Source organism: Heptranchias perlo, chromosome 7 (genome assembly GCF_035084215.1).
Source record: "Heptranchias perlo isolate sHepPer1 chromosome 7, sHepPer1.hap1, whole genome shotgun sequence".
Lineage (NCBI taxonomy): Eukaryota > Metazoa > Chordata > Chondrichthyes > Hexanchiformes > Hexanchidae > Heptranchias > Heptranchias perlo.
In genome coordinates this window covers 24,908,473-24,933,689 of record NC_090331.1, presented here as the reverse complement: position 1 = coordinate 24,933,689, position 25,217 = coordinate 24,908,473, and the positions used below count along the sequence as shown (strand labels likewise).

The 25,217-nt window shown below is 43.0% G+C and overlaps 1 protein-coding gene across 1 annotated transcript in view; it reads right to left on the bottom strand.

Annotated features, from left to right (window-relative positions):
• zeb2b (zinc finger E-box binding homeobox 2b) overlaps positions 1 to 25,217 on the bottom strand; it is a 129,419-nt gene that overhangs the window by 24,554 nt on the left and 79,648 nt on the right. Inside the window, exons 3-4 of the mRNA XM_067987187.1 lie at positions 20,841 to 21,098; positions 127 to 198 (exon numbers count right to left, since the gene is read on the bottom strand). Coding sequence (XP_067843288.1) covers positions 127 to 198; positions 20,841 to 21,098 — 330 coding nt within the window. The remainder of the gene's footprint in view (positions 1 to 126; positions 199 to 20,840; positions 21,099 to 25,217) is intronic.

Here is a 25,217-nt window from a genome sequence, read left to right as displayed (position 1 = left end):
GCTCCATTTGTAGCAGTTTCATCCAGCCAAGCTATTAAAAAATGTGAATTTTACTTCACAGTGAGGCTTTTACAATAAAACAGAATTTGTGCAGAAGGCATGAGACACAGCTGACATTGTACTCACCTGTACCGTTACCTCTACTAGGCTGAAGTGTGGTTTCAGGCCCCATAGTGTCATACTCTTCCTTCATTTCTTCTGTAGAGGAAAGGAACATGAGAAGACACTGAGTATTTATGAGCTTTAATTGTGGTGCTGTAACCTGCACACTGCCAGGCACAGCAAACCATGGTAAAGTGAGGTATTCTTTTAAAGTAAACACTGGAAAGATTGCTCTAAACTCTTGTCTACAATGTCTTTGTTCTGGCCTTTTCAATGAATCCAATCAGCCTGGGCCAGACTAGTACTTATTTACCTTCAACATTACAGCTAGCAGTGAAAAACAGGAGGTACTCACAGAAAAAAACTGAGGATTGAAAAGTGCCAAGCATTAGAAGGTAAGAGAGAAATAAGCAAAAAAAGACTGTCAGCTTCAATAAACAATCAAACCCAGCAATGTAAACTAATCTCACAAAGACACTGAATTAAAGGTATTTCTGAGAAGAGACCATTATAGATAGAACTATTGTGCTGTACGATTGCTCATCTCATGTGACTCATGTAAGTCATGAGCATCATAAGTTTTCCATCTGAGGGCACTTGAACCAGCTGAGGAAAAAAAACTTGCAGCATTTTTGCATAATACCGGTAATGCTCAAGATTTCTGCTTCACTTACTTCCTCAGTGTCATTTTTAGGTAAAGGGTGAGAGAAGTTGCAATGGTCTGCACTATCTGTTTGCTTCCCCAAAATTCATAAATAGGAACAATGTTTACAGATCTCTTTCTTGAGCTCGGTTTTGTTGTCGCAGTTGCATAGACTGTGTGGCACCTTTAGTTAAAACCACTACAATCATGGCCTTGTAAACAAATCAGACTCAAAACAGAAAACTCAGTCTGTGTAAAAGTGGCAGTATCCCTTTGGTTGATCCCCAGAGGGCAGGTTTGAAAGAAATATAGCACAAAAACGCACTCTTCTCTTTTGCATACCCCCGTCATCAAGTTCAAAATAATCAATGTGCTGTAGTAAATAACACGACAGGCACAGATTGCAGATATCAGAAAGCGTGATCGTTTAGCATTGCTTAGTAAATTTAAAAGTTCTCTCCCCACACAGACTACTGCTGTGAGATCAATCATTTTTTTATATATATTTGTTTCAAAGGCCATGTTTTGTTGCTGTGATTTTTAAACAGCATAGTCCAAAAAGAGATATTGTTCTTTTTTTAACAAAAAGGGGAAAGCAATGAACCTAATCCACTTTAAAACAATCATAGTGTGTTATTGTCTATCACGCATGAAAGAAATTTCATAGAAGAAGTACTTGGTTCTGGACAAGAAGGGTTGAATAAGCAAAAGGAGCAGACACGCAGGTGATTTATTTGAGCGTCTGTCAATGATAATGATGTCATGTTTTCCAGCACACTCTGTCCACCCATTGTGGGATAAAAGAATGTCAAGGACAATTCAAAACACAAAACTTTTATTGTGCTGTAACCGGAAGGAACAGTAAGAACTCGAGCAGGTCAACTATGCTCTTCAGCTGAGAACCTATTTCCTGCTAACAAAGTATCGTAACACAGGAGAGAGAGAGAGAAAAAGAGAGGCAGCGGATCTGAAAGAGAGTGCAACCTGAGCTAATGCTGGGGCAAATCATCTTATTGAGTGGTGCAGGAATGAAAATGCCTAAGACTCTGACAGCAATTGGTCGAAGTTGAAGCAAGAGTTGGATGGGTGTGGGTGTGTGTGTGTGTGTGGGGAGGTGGGGGGGAAGGGACAGAAAGGGTTGTAAATAGCTCAGGTAAAATTATATAATCAAGGCCAGCATCTGTGTTGCGGGACGATAGAATTGTAAATAAGCCAGCGTCTGTGTTGTGGGATGGTAGCACCCTTCTGCCAGGGCCGGACGTGGGTCTGTGCTTGTGCATGGGAGGGAATTAAAGTTGAGCATTCACTGCATGAGGACCCCACACAGCATTCGACCAGTCAGCCCATATTTGTACCATTATCCCCCCCCTCCACAGTTTGCTATACTCAAAGGAACATTCTAAAATCAAGTGCAATAGTGGTCTTATCTTCAGCTATTTGAGGGTAAAATGATTCCTAAGTTAAAAAAAAGTCTTAAAAATGGAGTGCATGGCAGCTGTCTTCCAGCTTGTGGGTCACCAATTTCATGGTGCTTTTACAAGTAGGCACAAGGAACATAGGATTTGGTAAGTTTGTCACGATTCCTAATGGACTAATATGGTTTTGGAAACTACATTTTAGAAATCTTTTTATTTTGAACAAACTAAATGGGATGGGAATGTAAAGTTCCACATGGGAACTCAAATATAATAATAACAACTTCCATTAACATAATGCCTTTAATGTAGGAAAACGTCCCAAGGTGCTTCACAGTAGCGTAATCAGACAAAGGTTGACATTGAGCCAAAGGAGGCATTAGAGCAGGTGACCAAAAGCTTGGTTAAAGAGGCAAGTTTAAAGGAGGGTCTTAAAGGAGGAGAGGTAGAGAGGCAGAAAGGTTTAAGGAGGGAATTCCAGAGCTTAGGGCCTATAAAGCTGAAGGCAAGACCGCCAATGGTTGGGCGAAGGGAGTAGGGAATGCACAAGAGGCCAGAGTTGGAGGAACAGATTTGGGAGGCGATCAACATGTTCAAGAACTTTGGAGAGGAAAAGGAGGTTGGAGATGGTGTAATAGTTTGCAAGGTCAGTGGGGTCAAGTGTGGGTTTTTTGAGGAGGGGGGTGATGATGGCAGATTTGAAAGAGAGGCAGAAAGTACCTGAGGAGAGGAACCATTTACATTATCAACCAGCATGGGGACCAGGAAGGGAAGCTGGGTGGCCAGCTGTTTAGTGGGAATAGGGTCGAGAGAGCAGGAGGTGGATCTCATGGACAAGATGAGCTCAGAGATGGCTTGAGGAGAGATGGGAAAGAAGCTAGAGAAAGATACAAGTTCAGGGATAGGGCAAGAGAGAAGCTTGGCTTAGTGGATAAGGGGAAGTGAGGGATGCGACAGAGGCAGCTGAAAGGATGGTCTCAATCTTTGTGACAAAGAAGTCCATGAGCTCTTCACACTTGATGAAGGTGAATGAAGCTGTTGAAAGTCCTTATTCTTAATCATTCAAATATGCTTTTCCTCAAGAAATAGTTGTGCTATTCTGTTTATACATTTTGAAGTGTTTAAAGCTAAATGTTTGACCACTTCCAGAAGAGTGAATGGTTTAATGGAGATGAGACCTAAAGTTTCTTTAACACTGGGTTTAGCGAGGTGACAGAACTGCTGATGCATGAGTTATTGGGCGATAGGTGGCAAACCCAAAGTAAATGTACAATCTTTGCAAAGGGAATGGGAAAACTTGATAAAGGAATGAATTTTACAGACCACTAGCTACAATGAATAGGACAGGTTTATTTTAAAGTTGATGTTGGCCGCACAAGATCCATGTCAGGAGCTGGCAACCACAGCATCTCACTAAATCCAATATAAAATGTGATACGTTGATAGGGTGAGATGAAGTAAGGTGAGAGGAGGTTCGTGTGGAGCATAAACACCGGTATAGAACTGTTGGACTGAATGGCCAGTTCTGTGCTGTAAATTCTATGTAATTCTATGTAAAAGCAATTTTACTGGATGGAGTCCCACTGAATCATAGTTAAAGGTGCTTTCATATTCATGCTTCTGTAGCTCAAGTTGCTGGACGGCAATGTCCGTGCACCAGCTACCTGTGTATACATTACTGAATCTACCTCCCTTAGCTTCACAGAAGAATTGTTCCACAATGCTGCATGGAGATACAGGAACTAGGCTTATTTATACTATGTAGTGCAGCTAATGGAGGCAGATTGGATCTTCTTCAATCGCTGCACTCATACTATAAAAGCATCATTAAACTTAAGATCACAGAACTCTAGAACTGATCCCAGTCATCATCAATCAATTAGTGACTATTGAATAGATGGATCTTTAACATTTTATCAACAATGCATACTTTGGACGGGCAGGGGAGTGGACCCTGCATCTAGACTGCAATACCCTCTGATACAACATTTGAGTTTTTAACTCTGTTAAGGTGCTTGTGGCAGAGCGGCTAGCACTGAATTTCAGTTCATGGCTCTCCATTTATTGACTGCTGTCTCTACTGAGTCATTGCACCTCAAGGCTTGGTACTGCTGTCTCCCAGCTGGGCATGTTCACGGCAGTTATGGTTGGTTTGCGCATGGGTGACGTGCATCTGCACATGGCCATTTAAGATCAATTCTTTATGCCAAAGGGCGGGCTTAATTTGGACTGATTCAGAGTACAAAATCCAGTTAAGTTTACACTGGCAATCAGTGGTTTGCTCCAATTGTTGGTGTAAATAAGGCATAAAGCTCAAAGATGCATGGAAACTAAATGCCATTCCAAGTGGCATTTTATTGAAAGGGTTCACAGTCACCCTGTACCATTACCTAGGGTTCTCCATTGTTTCAGACATCATGACAGGTCGCTAGTCTGTTGCCTATTTGCATTCAAAGGATGCCTATGACCCAGGGAAAGGGTTAACACACAAATAATGAAGTAGACTACTGAATCTCCACTGCCTGACCGTTTCTTCAGAATGTAGCCTTGACAGCTTTGCAGTGGGCGTCATGCATGTTCTCTTGGGTGACCTTTCACTAGCCCATTGTATTTATTAGCAATCTGGATTACTGCCAGGCCTTAGTGAGGCTGGTATGACACTGCCATGCCTTCACTTGTGTAGGCGCAGACTGTGTATGAATTGTCCACACATAGTGCTCTGTTCCACGAGAGCCTTTAGCATCAATCGTAACAGTGCCAAACAGTGGTGTATTGCTAAATTTTTACTGCTTTGCATCACAATGTAGATAAATACAAAAGCTGATAATATAACCTCAACTGCACTAAGGTATTGAACTGGCATTCTGGAAGGTATCATTAGCAAAGAGTAATCTGCACACTATGCTGCCAAGTTGTGGGCATTTACCATCTCTCCATCCCATCCAGGCTGGCTCCCATTCTTGATGACTGTACCCCAGTCCCTACTGGCCGTGCCCATGTGAGGACAGCAGATGAACATAAGATTGGGTTTGGCTACCATCGTCAGACAGCCTGTTTATACTCAGTGTTAAGCCTCACATGTAAATAATGGCCTATTACATGAGATATCAGAGGGCAACAGCCACTCGTGGAACCATACACCAGTAAAGAGGAGAGGGGAGAAAAATAAAACAAAGAATTTTCCTGTTATGGAGGAGTGGGGAAAAATTATTAATGTACAAGACTCTTCCCACCTTATAGAAGTCCTTCTGTAAAAATGGTATACATCAAGTTACATCGAGTCTACAGCACAGAAACAGGCCATTCGATCTAACTGGTCTATGCTAGCGTTTGTGCTCCACATGAGCCTCCTCCCTCCCTACTTCATCTCACCCTATCAGCATATCCGTCTATTCCTTTCTCACTCATGTGCTTATTTAGCTTCCCCTTAAATGCATCTAAGCTATTTGCCTCAACTACTCCTTGTGGTAGCGAGTTCCACATTCTTACCACTCTTTGGGTAAAGAGGTTTCTCCTGAATTCCCTATTATATTTATTAGTGACTATTTTATATTTATGACCTCTAGTTTTGGACTCCCCAACAAGTAGAAATATTTACTCTGCATCTATCCTATCAAACCCTTTCATTACCTTAAAGACCTCTATCAGGTCATCCCTCAGCCTTCTTTTTCTAGTGAAAGAAGCCCCAACCTGTTCAGCCTGTTCTGACAAGTATATTCTCTCAGTTCTGGTATCATTCTTGTGAATCTTTTTTGTACCTTCTCTATTGCCTCTATATCCTTTTTATAATATGGAGACTAGAGCTCTGCACAGAACTCCCAAGTGTGGTCTAACCAAGGTTCTATACAAGTTTAATGTAACTTCCCTGCCTTTCAATTCTATCACTCTATAAATGAACCCCAGTGCTTGGTTTGCCTTTTTTATGGCCTTATTGCGGCTACTTTTGGTGATTTGTGTATCTGTACCCCTAGATCCCTTTGCCCCCATTTAGACTATTATTATCCAAGCAATATATGGCTTCCTTATTCTTCTTACCAAAATGGACCACCTCACACTTATCTATACTTTGACAAAGTAATCTGGTGCCATTCCTTTCAGCAGCTCCAAGTTACTGAAATTATTAGAAAATTTATCACAAAACACTTTTGTAACTTAAAGATTTTTTAAACCAGTCTTCATCCCACCTCAACCATCTACAATGCACTATCCACAGTACAATTATTTTAGTTAGAATTTGTTTTATTTGTCAGTGGCGGGTGAAAAGTTTTTACTTATGGAGGTAACAAGCACAGAAACAGCACCATAGAGGCACCATTGGGCCCAGAGCCTGAGTGTTAACTGGCAATCACATCTGCTATGACTAAATGTATTTTTGATGTACAATTATAGAGTACTTACATTTATATATAAAGAGTTGTAATATCTGGAATGCAGTGCCTGAAAGGGTGGTGGAAGCAGATTCAATAGTAACTTCCAAAAGAGAATTAGATAAATACTTGAAGGGAAAAAATGTACAAGACTATGGGGAAAGAGCGGGGGAATGGGACTAATTGGATAGCTCTTTGGGCTGACGGGCATGATGGGCCAAATGGCCTTGTCCTGTGCTATAGCTACTATGATATAGTGTTTTATCATGTTGAAACATGTCAAAGCACTTCACGCAATGAACTACTTTGGAAAGGCAGTGACTGTTGTTATGTAGGCAATCATAGGTTAACTCTTCAGAACCTTCTTTACCCTTCTACCCACCCCATACACCCAATGCTCTCATGCACCAAGAAGAAGCTGATTTTGAGCAGGATAGGCAAAAACCTGGCAACTGATATTCTGACTGGACACTGGTGAGCATGTATGGAGAAGAGGAGACCTCAGAGGTGGGGAGAAATTCAGCTTTCAACTCTGTTTGATATCAGAGCTGACATATTCATTAATATGTAGGCAAATTTCATCCTCATAGATAAAATACAAAGCTGTGATCTTGGATACAGATATGAAGATTCCTGAATGTGCTTGTATACTGTAAGTGCAAACATTGTCAGAGAAGAACACTGTTGTAAGTATTTTTAGTTAGCATTGTCAGCATAGTCATGGGGATTACTGCCAGAAGTAGAATAACAAGCACTATTGTAGTGAGCAAGTTCAACATTGTTGTAATGAGATGTGTTAGCACAGTCATGGTGAACACAGAGCACTTTCAGCACTGCCACTGTGAGTACTTCGGGCACTATAATAGTGAGTCCTATCAGCACTGCTATAGTGAGTTTGTTAGCATTGACATAGCAAGCACTGTGAACATTGTCATAGTGAGCACTGTTAGCACCATCCTAGAAAATACTATTGTAGCGAGCATTATGATTGTGAGCACTTTCGCAGAGAGCATTTTGTAGCCTCGATAAAAATTCTTTATGACCTAGAAATTCGATGGCGCCTCGCCCACACTCCTTACCAATCCTTTGGCCATTGCCGGACACTGATCGCAGCCTCGACTCCTCTTCCGATCACCGCCTCGACCCCCCCTCCTGATCGCCGTTTTGACCCCCATCCTGGTGTCCCAATCACCCCCTGTCCTGATCGTCCCCCTTCCTGATTTCTGGCACATCCCAGTTGCCTGATTGACTCTCTCCCGGTCGCCTTTCCCTCCCAATTGCCCCCCCTATCTAAGTTGCACCCCTCCCAAACGCATCCCCTTCCCCTTTAATGACCTACCTGAGGGTCGTTATGAAATTTTAAGCCTCTTTTCCGGCGGAGCTGACTGGGGATGCACAGGTGTCCACAGATCTCATTTAAATAAGGCCCGACACCCAATATTGGGTGTACCTTGGGCCTATCTGGTCAGGCAGAGGGATCAAATTTCTAGGCCTATGTCTCTCCTAATTTTGACTGCTGTGATGTTATGGGAGTAATATTCTCGATTTATCTAATTCTTTAAGCCCCTTTTTGGTAATTTGCATTAATGCGTACCATTAACGCATGGCACCAAACCAAATCTGGTTGATTGTGAACAGGAAAGCGAATAAGTGTTATACATTTTAATACACTGTGTCAAAAAAGTTGTATTTTTGTTTGTTTAGGCTTGGCTTGGTGGTTGTCCCTTTAATTCCAGTCACAATATGAATGCAGTTTAAAGCCAGCTGCAGTGAGAAATAGCAAACACACGTTACCACCGCATTCAATATGTATGTTGCGAGGGCAGATTAAATTATTTTTTTAACTGTAGGCTCAAGGGGAGGAACCAAGCTACTTTTGAACAAACACAGGCATTTTTCAGTTAAATGTACAACATCAAATTATTTTTGAATCTAAGTATCAGTTCTGATAATCTAAACAAGCTTTGGTAACTAGTGAAAGGGTATATGAGTGGCTGAACCTGTGCATTAAATTGAGTTAGTAGAAGAAAGTCAAGTTGATTAGAATCTTCTCAGGAAAGGGTAAAATAGATTAGCCAGAAAAGATTACAAGAAAGAAAAGGACTACATGTATAAAGGTTACCTATAAAAGAATAACTTTGTATTAGATTGCAACTCTTTTATTGCTTTTTCCACTTAAGGAGTTAGATAATACTTCCGACTGTAAATACATTATTGCATTATGTCAGTTAGATCACTTGCTTGTTCACTTAATATTTTAAACTTAAGATGAAGTCTGATGTGATGCTCTACTGTTTTTGAAGACTGGAGAGAGATCCTGTGGAGTTATAATATAAATTCAAATAGCCTAAGAATAATTAGTAGACAGGGTTTTCTGCTTGTTATTCCACATTTGTTACTGAAAGCTTACCTTGCTCTCAAGGCTAGGATAGACATTCTCAAAAGCATGGGGAGTTGGGGCTCACTCATGGAGAGTGATCTAAGATATGACAGCTGAAATAATCTAGAGTATGAAGGGTAGAAAGGACCCAAAAATTTAACAGCCACCTTGGATAGATATTATTCAAATTGCCTCCAGCTTTAGGTTAGTGAAATGCAGCGGGGAGTTTTTCACAAAGCATTAACACACCACGAGGTTAAAACGAGGACATAAACTGAGAGTTTTATCAATATCATCTGAACTCTTCTCAAAGTGCTACTACCTGAAAACACTCCCACAAGGTTGATATGCTATTCTATATAAAAGAAAGACTTGCAATTATATAGTGCCTTTCACGACCTCAGGACATCCCAAAGCGCATTATAGCCAATGAAGTACTTTTGAAGTGCAGTCACAGTTGTAATGTAGGAAACATAGTATATACTATGTATATATAATATATATGGAGCATCTAAACACTTCACAACAGTCGGTAGCAAAGCTAATGGTATGTTTTTTACAGGAGACACCCAAGCTTGCACCATATGACTCAAACTGTAGCACGTGATTCACACTGCAACAACAGGAACAGGGCTCACACCTTGCATACATCCTAAGGTTAACAACACCAAGAATCATTATTCTCATTAGACATCTGAAAGGGATTCAACATAAAAGATTAATTTTAAAATGTTAGTGCTTTCTGTAGGAGTTGCATTTCCTTTAGCAATCATCTTCTACCCTAATTAAACATATTTATCTTTCTACTAGACTCAGTTATTTCTTTATTACCTTTTAACTTTACTGTTAACAGTTAAAAATCTTTCCAGCAATAATGAATGCAATTGTGAATCATCTTTACTGTAGCAAGGAAATTTAAAAAAAATGTTGACATATTTTTTGAGCGTAAAAATTAAACCTGTGTGTGATTGTGAATTATTAAATTCGCAACACCTAGCACATGATCCACAGCTTTAAATTTACAACATGAAATATTGTGATAGGTTTTCTGTTGACGTGTTACCCTCCTACCAGCACCAACTCCATATAGCGACCCTCTACAGCACACTTTTATATATAAAGCTGATTTTTCATAATTTTTAATATAGTTATACAGGAAATACAACTATAGTGCCCCTGGGTTAGGAAGAGGAACTATCAGCCAGGGTTCTCGCTCCTGATCATTACTCCATGACTCCTGCTGGCAATGTGCATAGGTGTGGATGTTGGTTAGGCAAGGGTATTAAGGGTTATGGAACCAAGGCATGTAGATGGAGTTGAGAAGCAGATCAGCCATGATATAATTGAATGGTGAAGTGGGCTCGAGGGATTGAATGGCCTACTCCTGTTCTTATGTTCCTATGGTACTGTATGTTGGGCTTTCCAGGTGAAATTTTAGACTGATCTTGTCCTAAACACATTGGTAGTTAAGAGGTAATTGTCCGGCTTTGTTTTCTTAGCAGAGAGCCTTACCTGCCAAGAATGCGTATCGGGAATTCCGCGCACAATGCACACGATTTTCCGTCCATCCGCCAAAAGCACAAAGTTGCAGAATGTCCCCTTTTAGAATTAACATTTCCGAGATGCTAATATAGCTGCTAATATGTCGTACACCCAAACACTATTGTCCTGGCCAGTGATGCACATGAAGACATGCATTTCACATCGGTATTTACGGTTGAGAAAGGCATGGATGTTAGGGAACTTGGGGAAATAAATAGTGATGTTTTGAGGAGTGTACATATTACAGAGAGGGAGGTGCTGGAAGTCTTAACGCGCATCAAGGTAGATAAATCTCCGGGACCTGATGAAATGTATCCCAGGATGTTATGGGAGGTTAGGGAGGAAATTGCGGGTCCCCTAGCAGAGATATTTGAATCATCGACAGCTACAGGTGAGGTGCCTGAAGATTGGAGGGTAGCAAATGTTGTGCCTTTGTTTAAGAAGGGCGGCAGGGAAAAGCCTGGGAACTACAGACCGGTGAGCCTGACATCTGTAGTGGGTAAGTTGTTAGAGGGTATTCTGAGAGACAGGATCTACAGGCATTTGGAGAGGCAGGGACTGATTAGGAACAGTCAGCATGGTTTTGTGAGTGGAAAATCATGTCTCACGAATTTGATTGAGTTTTTTGAAGGGGTAACCAAGAAGATAGATGAGGGCTGTGCAGTAGACGTGGTCTACATGGACTTCAGCAAAGCCTTTGACAAGGTACCGCATGGTAGGTTGTTACATAAGGTTAAATCTCATGGGATCCAAGGTGAGGTAGCCAGTTGGATACAAAATTGGATTGACGACAGAAGACAGAGGGTGGTTGTAGAGGGTTGTTTTTCAAACTGGAGGCCTGTGTCCAGCAGTGTGCCTCAGGGATCGGTGCTGGGTCCGCTGTTATTTGTTATTTATATTAATGATTTGGATGAGAATTTAGGAGGCATGGTTAGTAAGTTTGCAGATGACACCAAGATTGGTGGCATTGTGGACAGTGAAGAAGGTTATCTAGGATTGCAACGGGATCTTGATAAATTGGGCCAGTGGGTCGATGAATGGCAGATGGAGTTTAATTTAGATAAGTGTGAGGTGATGCATTTTGGTAGATCGAATCGGGCCAGGACCTACTCCGTTAATGGTAGGGCGTTGGGGAGAGTTATAGAACAAAGAGATCTAGGAGTACAGGTTCATAGCTCCTTGAAAGTGGAGTCACAGGTGGATAGGGTAGTGAAGAAGGCATTCAGCATGCTTGGTTTCATTGGTCAGAACATTGAATACAGGAGTTGGGATGTCTTGTTGAAGTTGTACAAGACATTAGTAAGGCCACACTTGGAGTACTGTGTACAGTTCTGGTCACCCTATTATAGAAAGGATATTATTAAACTAGAAAGAGTGCAGAAAAGATTTACGAGGATGCTACCGGGACTTGATGGTTTGACTTATAGGGAGAGGTTGGATAGACTGAGACTTTTTTCCCTGGAGAGTAGGAGGTTTAGGGGTGATCTTATAGAAGTCTATAAAATAATGAGGGGCATAGATAAGGTAGATAGTCAAAATCTTTTCCCAAAGGTAGGGGAGTCTATAACGAGGGGGGCATAGATTTAATATGAGAGGGGAGAGATACAAAAGGGTCCAGAGGGGCAATTTTTTCACTCAAAGGGTGGTGAGTGTCTGGAGCGAGCTGCCAGAGGCAGTAGTAGAGGCGGGTACAATTTTGTCTTTTAAAAAGCATTTGGACAGTTACATGGGTAAGATGGGTATAGATGGATATTCGCCAAGTGCAGACAATTGGGACTAGCTTAGTGGTATAAACTGGGCGACATGGACATGTTGGGCCGAAGAGCCTGTTTCCATGTTGTAAACTTCTATGATTCTAACCTGGACGGACAGAAGCCTCTTGACAAACGATATCCGTTCTTTCAAAAATAGACAAGATATCTCACTGTGCTTAGATAAGACTTGGGTGAAGGCAGATGTAATCTGCCCGTCTTTCTGCTCACAGCCACTTGAGGGGGAGTACAATATGATGGGCTGCCTTAATCACAGGTCCATCCAGTCTGAACTGCATGCCCCATCCCTCCCTTAGTGCATGTGCTATCAGCCTTGCCAGTCACCGGTTTTTAAAGAGGTTTTGAAATATCCCACAGGACACGTACTTCCTTTTTTCAGGTGGTCAGAGATGCAACTGTCGTTTGACAGTTTGCCTTAAACTAAATTACTTGCTGCTTCAAGTGAATACGGTCATATTCTCCTGGACATCTCATGCATACACTGCAATTATATGGGCAACCTCATGAACATTCTTGAAATAGTGATGCACAGTCAAAAGAAGCACAGTTTGTAACCCTAATTTAGAATTTTAAAAAGTTTTGCAATCCTCATTGCCTGCTGTGGTGACCGAGCTAAGTTACCAAAATCAGCAACGTCTCTCAGCATGAGTTGAAAGTTTAGTTTACTTCTGCTCTCCTGAAAGTGGCGAATACACTGAGGTACTGGTCTAAGGGCTTGGCAGCCAGTCTTCATGTGTGAGCATTAGTGTTGCCAGGCTGTTTGACCGTGGGGGACATCACCTGATAGCCACAAGCATGCAGAGATAGATTTTAATCTCTGAAGCGGCTGACTGGTGGAGCTCTCCTGTTGGACCAGCGGAGAGGCACCAGCCTCAGTTAATGTTGCACACCCTGAACGGGCGCCCGCTGCAGCTCACTGGGTGACTGGCTTGGATGCTGTAGCCTGGCCATAACCAGATAGATCTGGGGAGCGGGTGGGGGGGAGGTGGTGGTAAGCCCAGGCTGGCAGTGGCCCACAGTATTCTTGTGAAGCCCGGGAGAACAGTCCTGCTCCTCCTGATCTCACATAAATTAGATCTAAAAAGACGTGGGGGCATATTTTGAAATCACCTCTGGGACAAATGGGCAGAGTGTGCGCGGTGCATGCTCTGCCCATTTGTACCTCAAAATTGCAATCGGGGACCTATGTACATCAAAAGGGCCTACCACTACAAACAGGCGGGTGTTCAAGCCACCCATTGGAAGGCCCCTTCCAATATGGTGGCAGCTATACTGCCAGCATAAATGGGATGGTAAGTGATCTGATGCCATTTTCATGCCATCCCATCTATACCGGGCGAGCTGACATTAAAATCGGGCCTATATTTTCCAAAAGGAGTTGCTGCATTAGCAATCAGAAGCTGGAACCTGTGCTGACTTTTCTCTTCCTTGTGGTCAATTGAAATGCCCCAACTGATTGAATCTGTGACCTTCCTGGTCAATGAGATTTTTTTTCAATTTTTATTATTGTGAATATTTCTGCTTTGAATTCGATAGGCTGTTCATTACAAAATAAGATCAGAATTATCTAAAGCCTGACAGCAGCAAATGGTGCATGTACATATATTATTAAACGTTGTGACAGTTCAACAATGGTCTCAGGCCTAATGGGTTCAGGTGGGACAATATCACATCGATAGCACACTCAGTGGCATCTTGTGATCACCCAGTTTAGGTCCCCATGTGTTGAATCAGAAACAGCAGACCAGTCAAACATATTTGCGAGCTCCTACAAATGAATATCTTTTTAAAAGCACAAAGGACCTCCAGGCAAGTAATCCTATCGTGGTGATTGACGCCACTTAGCTATTACAATCACCATGATTTAGCTACTGTATATTAAAAGCTTTGCGTCTTCTTGTTTGCGCCACACTTATTTCTGGTGCCACCTTTCATGCCTGGGTATCACACTTTAAGCTGCAAGGTTTGTATGCCTACCATTATACTTACCTTTTCATCCTCCCAAATATATGCTCCATGGGGCCATTTGTTCCCTCCCCAATGTCCAGCCTGTAGCCCTGGCCAGTTCCCGCTGTCCAGGTACAACTGCCCCCCAACATTCCAAAGCCGACCTGCAGCTCCAGCCAAATGCTTATCCCAATCTAGAGTAACCTCCGCCCCCCCCCCCCCCCCCCCCCGCAACTGGCCTATGGCTACGGCAACATTCCTCCCCCAAGTGGTGACCCTCCACCTCCCATCAATCTGTCGTCCTGAAGTGGAAGAAGAAATAAAGAGAGAGAACTAGAAGGGCAGAGAGAGACAGAGAGAGAGAAAGTAAGGAGAAATGTAGAGGGAGCAAAAGAAATAGAACTTGAAACAGAAACAAGTGATAAAAAGAAAGCAGGAGAAGTGGAGAGACAGAGAATGAGAGAAGCAGTAACAGAAGATGACGGGCAGCGGTGAGAATGTGGAACTTGCTGCCACATGGAGTGGTTGAAGCATTGACACAGTTAAGGGGCGGCTTCATGCATACATGAGGTCGAGGGTAATAGAGGGATTTGTGGGCAGGGCGGGAAGAGGTAATTAGAATGGAAGGAGGCTTGTGTGGAGTGTAAATACCGACATTGACCAGTAGGGTCGAATGGCCTTTCTTTGTGCTGCAGATTCTATGGGCTCAATTTTAAAACAGAGGTCTGGGTGCGTTGGGGGCGGGGCAAATAAAATTGGGATCTTCTGGAGCGGGCAGGAATCCCGTTGCCAACACGCTGAAGAACGTGCATGATCCAGAGTCATCTGGGTGCGCGCGCCGTTCCCGAACCCAGAAGTCCCGCCGGCAATTAAAGCTGGCGGACAATATTTAAACCAACAATTCAAGTACTTAAAATACTTGAAATGTGCATGAATGTAATTAATTATGCTGGCAAGTGATTTCAATGCTGTCTCAGTGTGTTTCCCATGCTGTGTGAAACACGCCATGGTGAGGGAGTCGTGTTTCAGCCGGCAGCCATTTGGATATTTAAATGCCGGTTTGACAGATGGGGATAAAAGGTGAGTTATTGCAGCAGGGCACTCAGTTCTCTCAGACAAACTTTTGGCTGGGAGATCTTTGTGTTTAGATTAAAAATTCTTGGTTTCCACTCAGAATTGTTCCGTTTACACATATTTACCAACTTTCCGGACCCCCTCAAACTGACACCATCAGGATGGGGGGCATGATGGCTGCATTCACCACTACATCCGAGGATGAGGAACATCACCATCCTCGCCAGGCACGGCGTGCAATTCCGCCACTTGCAACTCCACAACACCGTGCTGCGCCACAGGCACCTGCACAAGAGCAGAGAGGGCAACAATGGAGGGAGCGCCTTCGCAATAGGCATTACCCACGCCAGAGGGTCTACAGGCTGAGGCTCAGCTTCCTGGACCTCTGTGAGCAGCAGTGCATACGAAGGCTGAGAGTGAGTCGCCAGGTGGTCACAGACATCTGCAGCCTCCTTCATGCTGAGCTCTCGGCTGGGCCTGGCGGCATCTCATTAGCCGTTGCAGTTAAAGTCACCACTGCCCTCAACTTCTTCGTCTCTGGATAATTCCAGGATGCCATCGCCGGGGTCTCTCAGTTGTCTGCACACAAGTGCATAAGGCAGGTCACCGACGGCTTGTTTCGCAGGGCCTCGCAATATATCAATTTCCCCATGGACGACCTTGGCTAGACGGAGAGGGCAGTGGGATTTCACACTGTGGTTGGCTTCCCACGTGTACAGGGTGCAATCCATTGCACACATATAGCAATCCGAGCACCTCCACAAGAGCCAGGACTGTTCATCAACAGAAAGGGTTATCACTCCATCAACACTCAGCTCGTTTGTGACCACCGCAAAAGATTTCTTCACGTGTGCGCCAGATTCCCTGGCAGCTGCCATGGTTCGATCATTCTCAGGGAATCCAATATCCCGGGCCTCTTCCACGCACTGAACACCCTTAAGGGCTAGCTCCTCGGGAACAAAGGATAGGCGCTGCACACGAGGATCATGACACCTCTGAGGAACCCCATCAGCGAGCAACAGCGATACAACGACAGCCACATCGCCACCAGGGCTGTAATTGAACATGTGATAGATTTGCTGAAGATGCGATTTTGGTGCCTCAATCGTTCTGGGGGAGCGCTTCAATACACACCAGTGAGAGGGGTCACATTATAGTACTGTGTTATTTCCTGCACAACATGGTGCAACAGAGAGGGGTACCGGTTGAGGAGGTCCCATCGCCTCATCCACCATCCACATCCGCCATCCACTTTGAGAAGGAGCAGGAGGAAGAGGAGGAGGACAGTGAACCCATGGGCAGAGCAGCGGCTCACCTGGCTGCTTGTGAGGCCAGGAAGTCACTCATATGTGAACAGTTCTCGTAAGATCAGAAAGTGAGAAGAGTCCAGTCCTCACACCACCTGGAAAGACCAGTGCCAACACCAGCCACCCCCCACCCCCCAAAACAGTCCTGCAACTACACATACACCCACTGTAAAGTTACCCACTGGGTGGCATCAAGTGGCGCCGTTCATGGTGAAGCACATGAAAGGGCGCCAGCACAAAAGCCAGTCAAGAATGGGCAAGACGTGGCAGTAGTGATGAGATTGATAACATTTAATGTGACTTTAATAGAAACCAAATATAAATGAAATACATGACAGTCTGTCAGACACCCTTGTGCATACCCTTCGTGATCACAAATCCTTAGCCTTTCTCTTCCTACTGCTTCTACGTGGTGCATCCCCTGTGGCTGCAGCAGAGATGGTGGCATGTCCATGGCCGGACTGCTTAGATGCTTTCGGCCTACGCTGTCTGGGTTTTGAAGCCCGTGAGGGGCCCTCCAAAGGCTGCTCCACCTTCACCTATGCAGGGGCTGACTAGGCCACCTTGAAGGAGACAGCATTGCAAGTACTGGTTGAGAGGGGGGCAAGGGTGAAGCGAGGGAGCGCTTTGAGTGGGGTCCCCACTTCTATATCCTCTTTTGCCTTCAACCCTCTCCTGAGTCAGGCCCACATCACTCCTACCACCCTGCTGGACAACAGTTTAGAGGAAATGTGTGATGCCTTGTAAGGCCACTTCTAAAGTATCTGTCAGCTGGTTTAAGGCAGCAGAATGTTGTTCACTCTGAGACTGCACGGCCATTGTCAGAGCCTGAATGGACTCATTATTGAGCCATGCTTGAAGCTCAATGGAGGCTAGCCTTCCCTCCATCGCAGACATTCCGCACTCACCTGCAACACTATCGTAGACATTCCCGCACTTACCTGCGACACTATCTCAGACATTTCAGCAGTTACATGCTACACTATCTCAGACAGTTGCTCACGTCTCTGCGATACTATCTCAGAGATTCCCTCATGTACCTGTGCCACCATTCCACTCATGCAGGAGTTGGACTCCTCCATCCTCTGGGCTATTGTGAAGAGTGTGCATGGCACCTGTTCCAGCACCTCGCAAATGTGCTGCTGTCCCTAGATCTTTCTCCTTTTAAAGGATGGCTGCCTGGGTTCAGCATCTGCATCCGGCTAAGCAGAGCCTGGAGAGGAGCGCGCCCTCCGACGCGGACTCTCCACAGCTGCCCGTGACACCTGTGTCTGCTCGTGCTCACTTGTGTGTGGTGACTCACCAGGTACAACCCAATTAACTGACAACTAGGACCCACCGAGGTGTGAATATCTGTGCTGGTGGATGGCTCGCTAAGATGTGACGGTGCGCCCTCAGAGGCCTGCAGCTCCTCTGAGGAATCGCCCTCTGTCGTCACTGCGGTCATTGAAGGGCCTGTAAGAGAACAGAAAGCAATATTAAGCATCATCGCAGATGTGTCCTGCTGCAATGAGCATACTGAGGTATTGAAGATGCCAGGGCATTGTTAACATCAACTCATGTTGTGTGAGATGAATGTTAAAGTTGTGTCACCAGATGTTTGTGGGGTGCCAGTCTCAGCATCCCCGATGGACAGGCATTCGAGGGTGGGGCTGATCTCCAGGGCCTACTCCTCCGCGTCTGTGAGGACCACTATTTGTTGTGGCCCCCCTCCAGTCCTTGCCCTCTTGCGTGCATTTTGTGCTCTCTTCTCCTAGAAGAGGAGAAAGTACAGACGTGTGAGTGAGTGATGATGAATGGCCAACTGATGAATGCATTGCTTTGGGTGAGGCTGACCGTGAAAGAGGTGCATCAGAGGGTGAGTATGAGACAGAGACATCACATTGGATGAGGATTGGGGTGAGTGGTAGGGGTGGGGTCACAAATGGGAAATTGAAGACGTGCTCAGGAAGTGCAGGTAAGTTGAGGATGAGCCTTAAGTGGGTGTGAGGAGTGATGTGATGGAGTCGTCTTGGCAGTGCCGAATGAGTTGGTGGGGTGGGGGAGGGGTGGTGATATGCAACACGGAATGCAGGCGAATCAGTAAGTGTACTCACTTTTGCTGACCCGGTTAGGTCATTGAAATGTTTCCTGCACTGGACCCAGATGCGGAATATGTTGCTGCAGCTGGTGACCTCCTCTGCCACCTCGAGGCAGGCCTTCTTGATGGCAGAGGAAGGGCACTTCTTCCTGTCGGCCGGGTAAAATAGATTGCTCTTCTCTTCCTCACCCTGGGTAGTAGCAGCTGAAGTAAGGCATCGTTGAATCTTGGAGCAGCCTTGCCCCTGTGCTGCTCCGTTGAGTCTTTTTGGTCTTTGCTCCAGCAAAATCCATTGGAGCAATGGGCCTTTAAATCCAGATGCTCCAGCTGACAGCCTGTCATGCGGGTGCGCAGTCCGCCCACTGCGCAGCTTTCGGACGGCAAACCCGGAAACGAGATTAATGGCCACCAATTAAATCGTGATCGCGTGGGGAAAGATAATTTTTTATTCGTCGGGTTTGCCATGTGCCTATTGACCCCCTGCTGCCATCCCGCTGCCCTTTTAATTCTATGTAAGAGAAAGGTCTCTTCTGACCCATCATGAACTGTACCACAGGAGATCTATTAGTTTTAACGTTAAAAATATCAGCTCCTGTAACAGTAAGTGAATTGTTTTTCTTTTCTTGTAGTTAAATTATATTTTTCAACAGAAAGTAGGACTATCGCCTCGTCGGTGAGATGTTTCTCCGACTGGTTTATCATTTCCCCATCCCCGAAACATTATACCCAATTGCACTTTAGACCAATGGCTCTCCATCAAATAGGAATAACTGATGGATTATTTTCCAAAGTTTGGAAACATTCTAAGTAACTTTGTATCGACATGCACACTCCTGGGAAGTGTCCTCCCATGAAGGTCCTTGAATAGTCCTTAAAGATGTATTATCCCTGATTGTATCCCTTAAAAAAAAGCCAAAAATTGTTTTGTTTTTAAAAAATATATATTTTACCAATAAGTGCTGATGATGCCAGCTGGAGTTCTGGCCTGGAGGAGTTGCTGAATCAGAGTGTGTAAGGGAACACAAGTAACAGATAAAGTTGTTAACACAGGGTGCTTCAGTGTTCGTGTCAATTGTGTCAATTCTCGCTGATTCAACTCTTGCACGAGGGCCCAGCAATTCCTCCAGACTAACTCCCCTGTTGGTGCCACCGGGACTTGCCATTCCAACAAAAAAAACATTAAAAAAGAAAAACGTCATTAAACTTAATGATAATCCTTTGCAAGTGTTTGATTTGTAAAAGGGTGCCGATTTTAAGGCACTTTCCTTGACTCTTTCTTAAGAGCCTGGATTTGTTTTCTCGAATATGCTCTTTTACTATACTGTATATGGCAAAACTCACTGAAGACTGTCATAAAAATATTTTGATGAGGCATTGCAGCCTTGAATGCTGCATTCAGCGAACAAATAGACCAACAAGTGGAGTGGATTTTAAGTAAAAGCTTGGAGAATGGCATTACTCTATATTTTGGTTTGGACTGCCCTTTTATTTGAAGTGCAATCATTAGTATGACATTCTGTGAATGCAGAAAACTTGAAGCAGATACATATCAACAATGACGTGAACAATAAAATGGTAGCCATTTAATAAATGAAAGTCAATGTTCAAGCTGTAGTGCCTCAAAATTAAATGTGCTTTTAAAGTTTGATATTAAAGTATGTTGGCCCCAAAATCACAGGAGATATTTTTTAAGCATGCCGTTATGGAGATGGTGCTGACCTCCATTCTGCACCCTTAGTTTGTAGATCTTGGATTGACAGGAATTAGCAGTCAAGAGCTTTTAGTGTCACTTCACAGAAACCAGAACTCAGTGTCAAACTATAGCCTTTAAACGAGATGGCAAAGTAATGTTGTTTTGCCTTAATTAAACAACAATAACTGCATCTGCACTACTCCCCAATGTTATTCTTTAATTAAACTCAGCACTTCAGGTAGGTACAAGATTCATAAAACTGACAGCAGAGCTCTTTTATGAGTTTGACCTCTGGTTTATAGAGCTACATTGGCTTTTGAAGGGTGCAACCAAATTACATATTTAACAATGGTTGAATCATCACTTGATATGTAACATTTAGAACGTAAAACATCTGTAGCACATTCCTCTGGCTAACCAGCATGTTGAGTCAAACAAGTTAGAATGAAGAATTTGGTGTATGGACAACATCACGTATTTTAATATTTCTAGATTGATGATCCTATAAGCAGACTTACCAGTACCATCTATTGAGACTGGTAGTGTCTCCCTGCTATGCCAGGTGTGTTCCGTGCCACGGTCCCTCTTCTCACCTTCCTCGTCCTCTCTTGGCAACAGTACTTGGTTCCCATGTGGGGAAGAATCGTGGTTGGGCATAGTCACTGGACTGGAATCCCGGTCCAGGGCGTTTATAATACTGTCATCTTCCGCAATGTGAAGCTTGTCTTCGTCATCTGTTTCTGAACCCGTATCCACTACATTCTCATAGTTCAAAACTGTAAAAGAAAAAAGAAAACAGAGGATTATAGAGTTACAAAACTGTCTTTTTATTAAGCATGGGGCTGCAGGCCAAATGACCAAAAAACTCTACTGTTCCTGTGCTTTCCCGAACCTGGTCAAAACTTATTTTTCAAATGAGTTCTTCTACCCTGGATGCAGTACCTGGCCTTCCACTTTCCAAATTCTTGAGAGCACTGACAAAAACATGCAGAAGACCACTTCAAATGTCAGAACAACTCAGGAACCAAAATAAACCAGTTTATTTTGCCACACAGACCTGATGCACTCGCACTAGCATTCCTTAAAATAGACAGTTTATAAATAAGGTCTTTGAACTGAATTGAAGGTGGCTGCTTCTGCATTAGCCTGCCTTCCCAGTCATTCAGTGTGCATGGTAGTACATAAATTGTCCACTTTACCACTAGACAAGAAAGATTAGAGTAATAAACACAGGGACATTAGTTTAGCTAGAGAAACATACCATCAGTTACACACATACAGACACAACACTGCCAAAAACTGTTTAACTCAGCTCACAAGAAACGCAAACAGACACACACACATACACACACTCACACACGAGCAGCTTAGTAATATGACATCATGGGAAGAAGAAGGAAGAAAAACATCTCTGGATAAACCTCAAACAGTTTTCAGGTTCATTTTGATTTCTATGCTCTTAATAAAGAAATCCTTTGGTTTTATCAACTGAACTATCTCAAGTGACTCTCGCCAGCTATCGGATTATATAGGAGTGGCAGGAACAGGAATTGTGCTTGTATCAGGTTTAGAATCCTCCTCTCATGAATTTGTGAAACATTGAAATCATTTCTATTTACAACTCTTGTTTTTCAGGCCTTCATATCTGCTTCTGGAAGGTTTGTTATTGTCTTTTTCTAAAAAAAAAAGTAACAAAAAAGTTTTTTAAAATATATGTTCGCCGGGACAAAAAGATTACACCGCACATATCTACTCATAATATGATCTTTGTATAATCCTCGGGCCTGCACTTGCCTTCCCAACAACTGCACAACAGGTGCAAATTAAAATGAAAACGGCAGCGAAGTTGGGCAAACAGAAATGCTGACCTGGTTTGAATACCAATTGACGGGCGAAACAAAACCTTTTTCAAAGAGGTGTGACCACAAGGGTTTAGGCAAGTTCAGGCTGGGTAATGCCCTTTGAAAATAAATGATTTTTTTTTAAAAAAGGGAATATTCGTCTTCACTCTAGCTGTGTGGTCCAGATATACCTTGGCACAATTGACCGTGCCCTTTCCTTTGCAATGGCAGTTTAACCATTTCTTAGCAACGTGCCGAAGATTCTTTATTGCACAAGGGTTCAAGGCTTCACTGGATATATTTGTCTCGGGCTACAACAAAAGGCCTGAGCCCTGGGAAGCTATCAACCCACCCCCTAAAAACTGGTCTCTGGGTGCAAGAGAAATAAAGAGAGGTCTTGAAGGAGTGAATAAAATTATCTAAGGCTGGACAAGCATTAAAAGGCTTTTTATTCCATAAAAAACATGCCTTTTAAGGTCTTTCGCTTGTCCGCAGCATTCTCTTCTGAATAACACGTGAACCTTCCTGGTGCAGTGTGATTCAAATATTTTAGAGAAAAGGAAGATAAATGATTAATCACTAGCCACCGCACTCACAAATATCAGCACAAGCTAAACAAGCAATGAAGTCATGTCTCAGTGTCGGGGCAGCAGCGGAACATATATCACCCTCAAAGGGCAACAATACTTTCCCAACCTACAAGACCTGGACGACAGTAAATATTGTTCTCTTCATAAATACCAATTTCAGCCCTGACAAGAATCTCTCCTCTGAGCAATAAGCGCAAACCACAACACCAGCTACTGGCTCAGAGACCTCACTAAGACTGTGGGAAAGATGTAACAATAGTGCTTAGTCGAACATTACCATTTTATTGCACTGATAAGCTCAGCACCCCTACCCAGGCAAGTACAAATGATACTGAAATGATCCTCTATTTTTTTTAACAAATCACAAAGCAGATTTGCAGTGAAAGCACTCCTGGTGTAACATGAAGACTATTTATTCAATGACTTATGCAAACCTCCAGAATTTTAATTAATGCAATTTACAGAAATGGGAAGTGGTCTAATCCACCTAGAAACCTTGAAAAACAAAACTGATTCCCTTAATTGACAGGAATATGTGCATTTGAGCTAATAATAACTATAAATAAGTATTGGACAATTTTCCTTCATTTCAAATTTTAAAACTGAGGTTTTAATCCCCCTTTTTATTGCACTCTGATAAAAACAAAACCAAGCTAGCCTTCCTCAATAGCTATTGTGACTTTGTTAAAGTACAGTCTGCCTCTGGTCTAAAATGGGTCATTTCTCACATGTGGCTCCTCTAGATTTACCCAAGGGCCACCACGGAGGCTTTAGTCATCAAGCTACAAGTTGGCACCAGCACAGGGTATTACTTCAACCTACAAAGAAGTGGGTGCCTGAAGAATTCTTCAGAGTTATTTTGTAAACACTCACAGAGAGAGATGTCCAGTCACTGGCTGGGAATAAACAATGGCCTCGTATTAGTCTCTGGACAATGCGAAATGCCTGCCAAATGAATAGCTGTGATGGACGGCAAACTGGAAATGCAGAAATCTCATAGAGATCCATGGAGGGATTTCTGTAGTGGCAACCTCCCCTTCTGATTGTTCTAGTCAAGCCCAACAGGACCTCGATTTGCAGTAACCCAACTGGCTTTCCTCTGTATGCTAAGAAAATGCGTGGTAAAATGAAAAAAAACTAACTTTATGCAATTTATGTTAGTGTAAAAGTGCTTTAATGCATTTACTAATATGCAAACATAAGTTTTAACTGGCCCCCAAAAACAGATTTTTGAACGTAACGTTTTACTGAAGGGAAGTGAATCCGACTATTCAAACATATTGATTTATTTATCCTGTCACAAGTTTGTTTTATGGTGACAAATATTAATGCTGCTATTCTGATGGTGCAGGTCACAGCTCTACATCACAAGAGGACGGTCCAGGAATTTAAAAAAAAATACAATGGAAGGACTACAGGCTCCAATGGGACAAGGTTCCAAACAGCCATTTCAACTTTTGCTTTAAAAATTAAAGAAATAAAATCTGAATGTAAAAAAAATGCCACGCAGAAAGGTTTGGAGGCTCTGGTTAGCTACTCTTCCCTGGTAAGTGAAATAAAATAAATACTATTTGTGTTTACATCATGCTACAAGCCATGCTGATATATAAATAAATAATGCCAGAAGCATGATTTTGGTCCAGCGTGCACCAATACACAAGCAAGATTATATTAACTCAGGCCTATCATTTTATTTTCTAATTTTAAAGCACAATACAAATGCCCTCATAAGCACAGGGAAATGTTTGCCTAAATTGCTCCTTCCGGCCTCTTCTCGCTGACGTGTGATGTATATGAAATAAAACAAAGTAAATAAATTTTTGAAGGCTGTGTGTGCTTTTGTCCTGTATTTGTTTTTCTCTTTCTCAACCGTACACAATGATAAGATAAAATGTTTCAACGGGAACAGACTTGCTGTGCACTTTAAGGCTGCAGTGTTCCTGCAACATTTTTGTCAACTATAGAAATTCAAGCTCAGCCAGCCAGACACCTACATGAACTAAATGGCTTTAGTGAGATTGTCAGAAAGAAAATTATCTGGCTGCTTTTGCGATGCAATGTTTACAGAAGGCTGGCTTGAAAAAGAAGCTAGTGCCATCTCAAAATGGCTTTATTCCATGCAGATAAGAGTTTTGCAGCTACCTCCTTAAAGAGGAAATTTTTGGGCAAGGTGATGAGAATAGAGGGTTATAAGAGCATTTTGCCATCACAAAAATGCATTTGGCAAACCATTTTTCATTTGTTTGCAAATGTGCAAATCATGTTCAACGCACCAGCAACTGATATCATCATTATTGCGGAAATGACACACGATTATTCTCCCTTTGCAAACAAGAAGAGTTTTGCCAAACAGTTTTTCTCTTTAATTCGTCAGCACTCACATAGCTTAAATGGATATAATACACCCACTTGATGCTTTGGTGAAAATGTGCAGAATGTCAGGTCTGAAGCCCTCCTTGTCTCA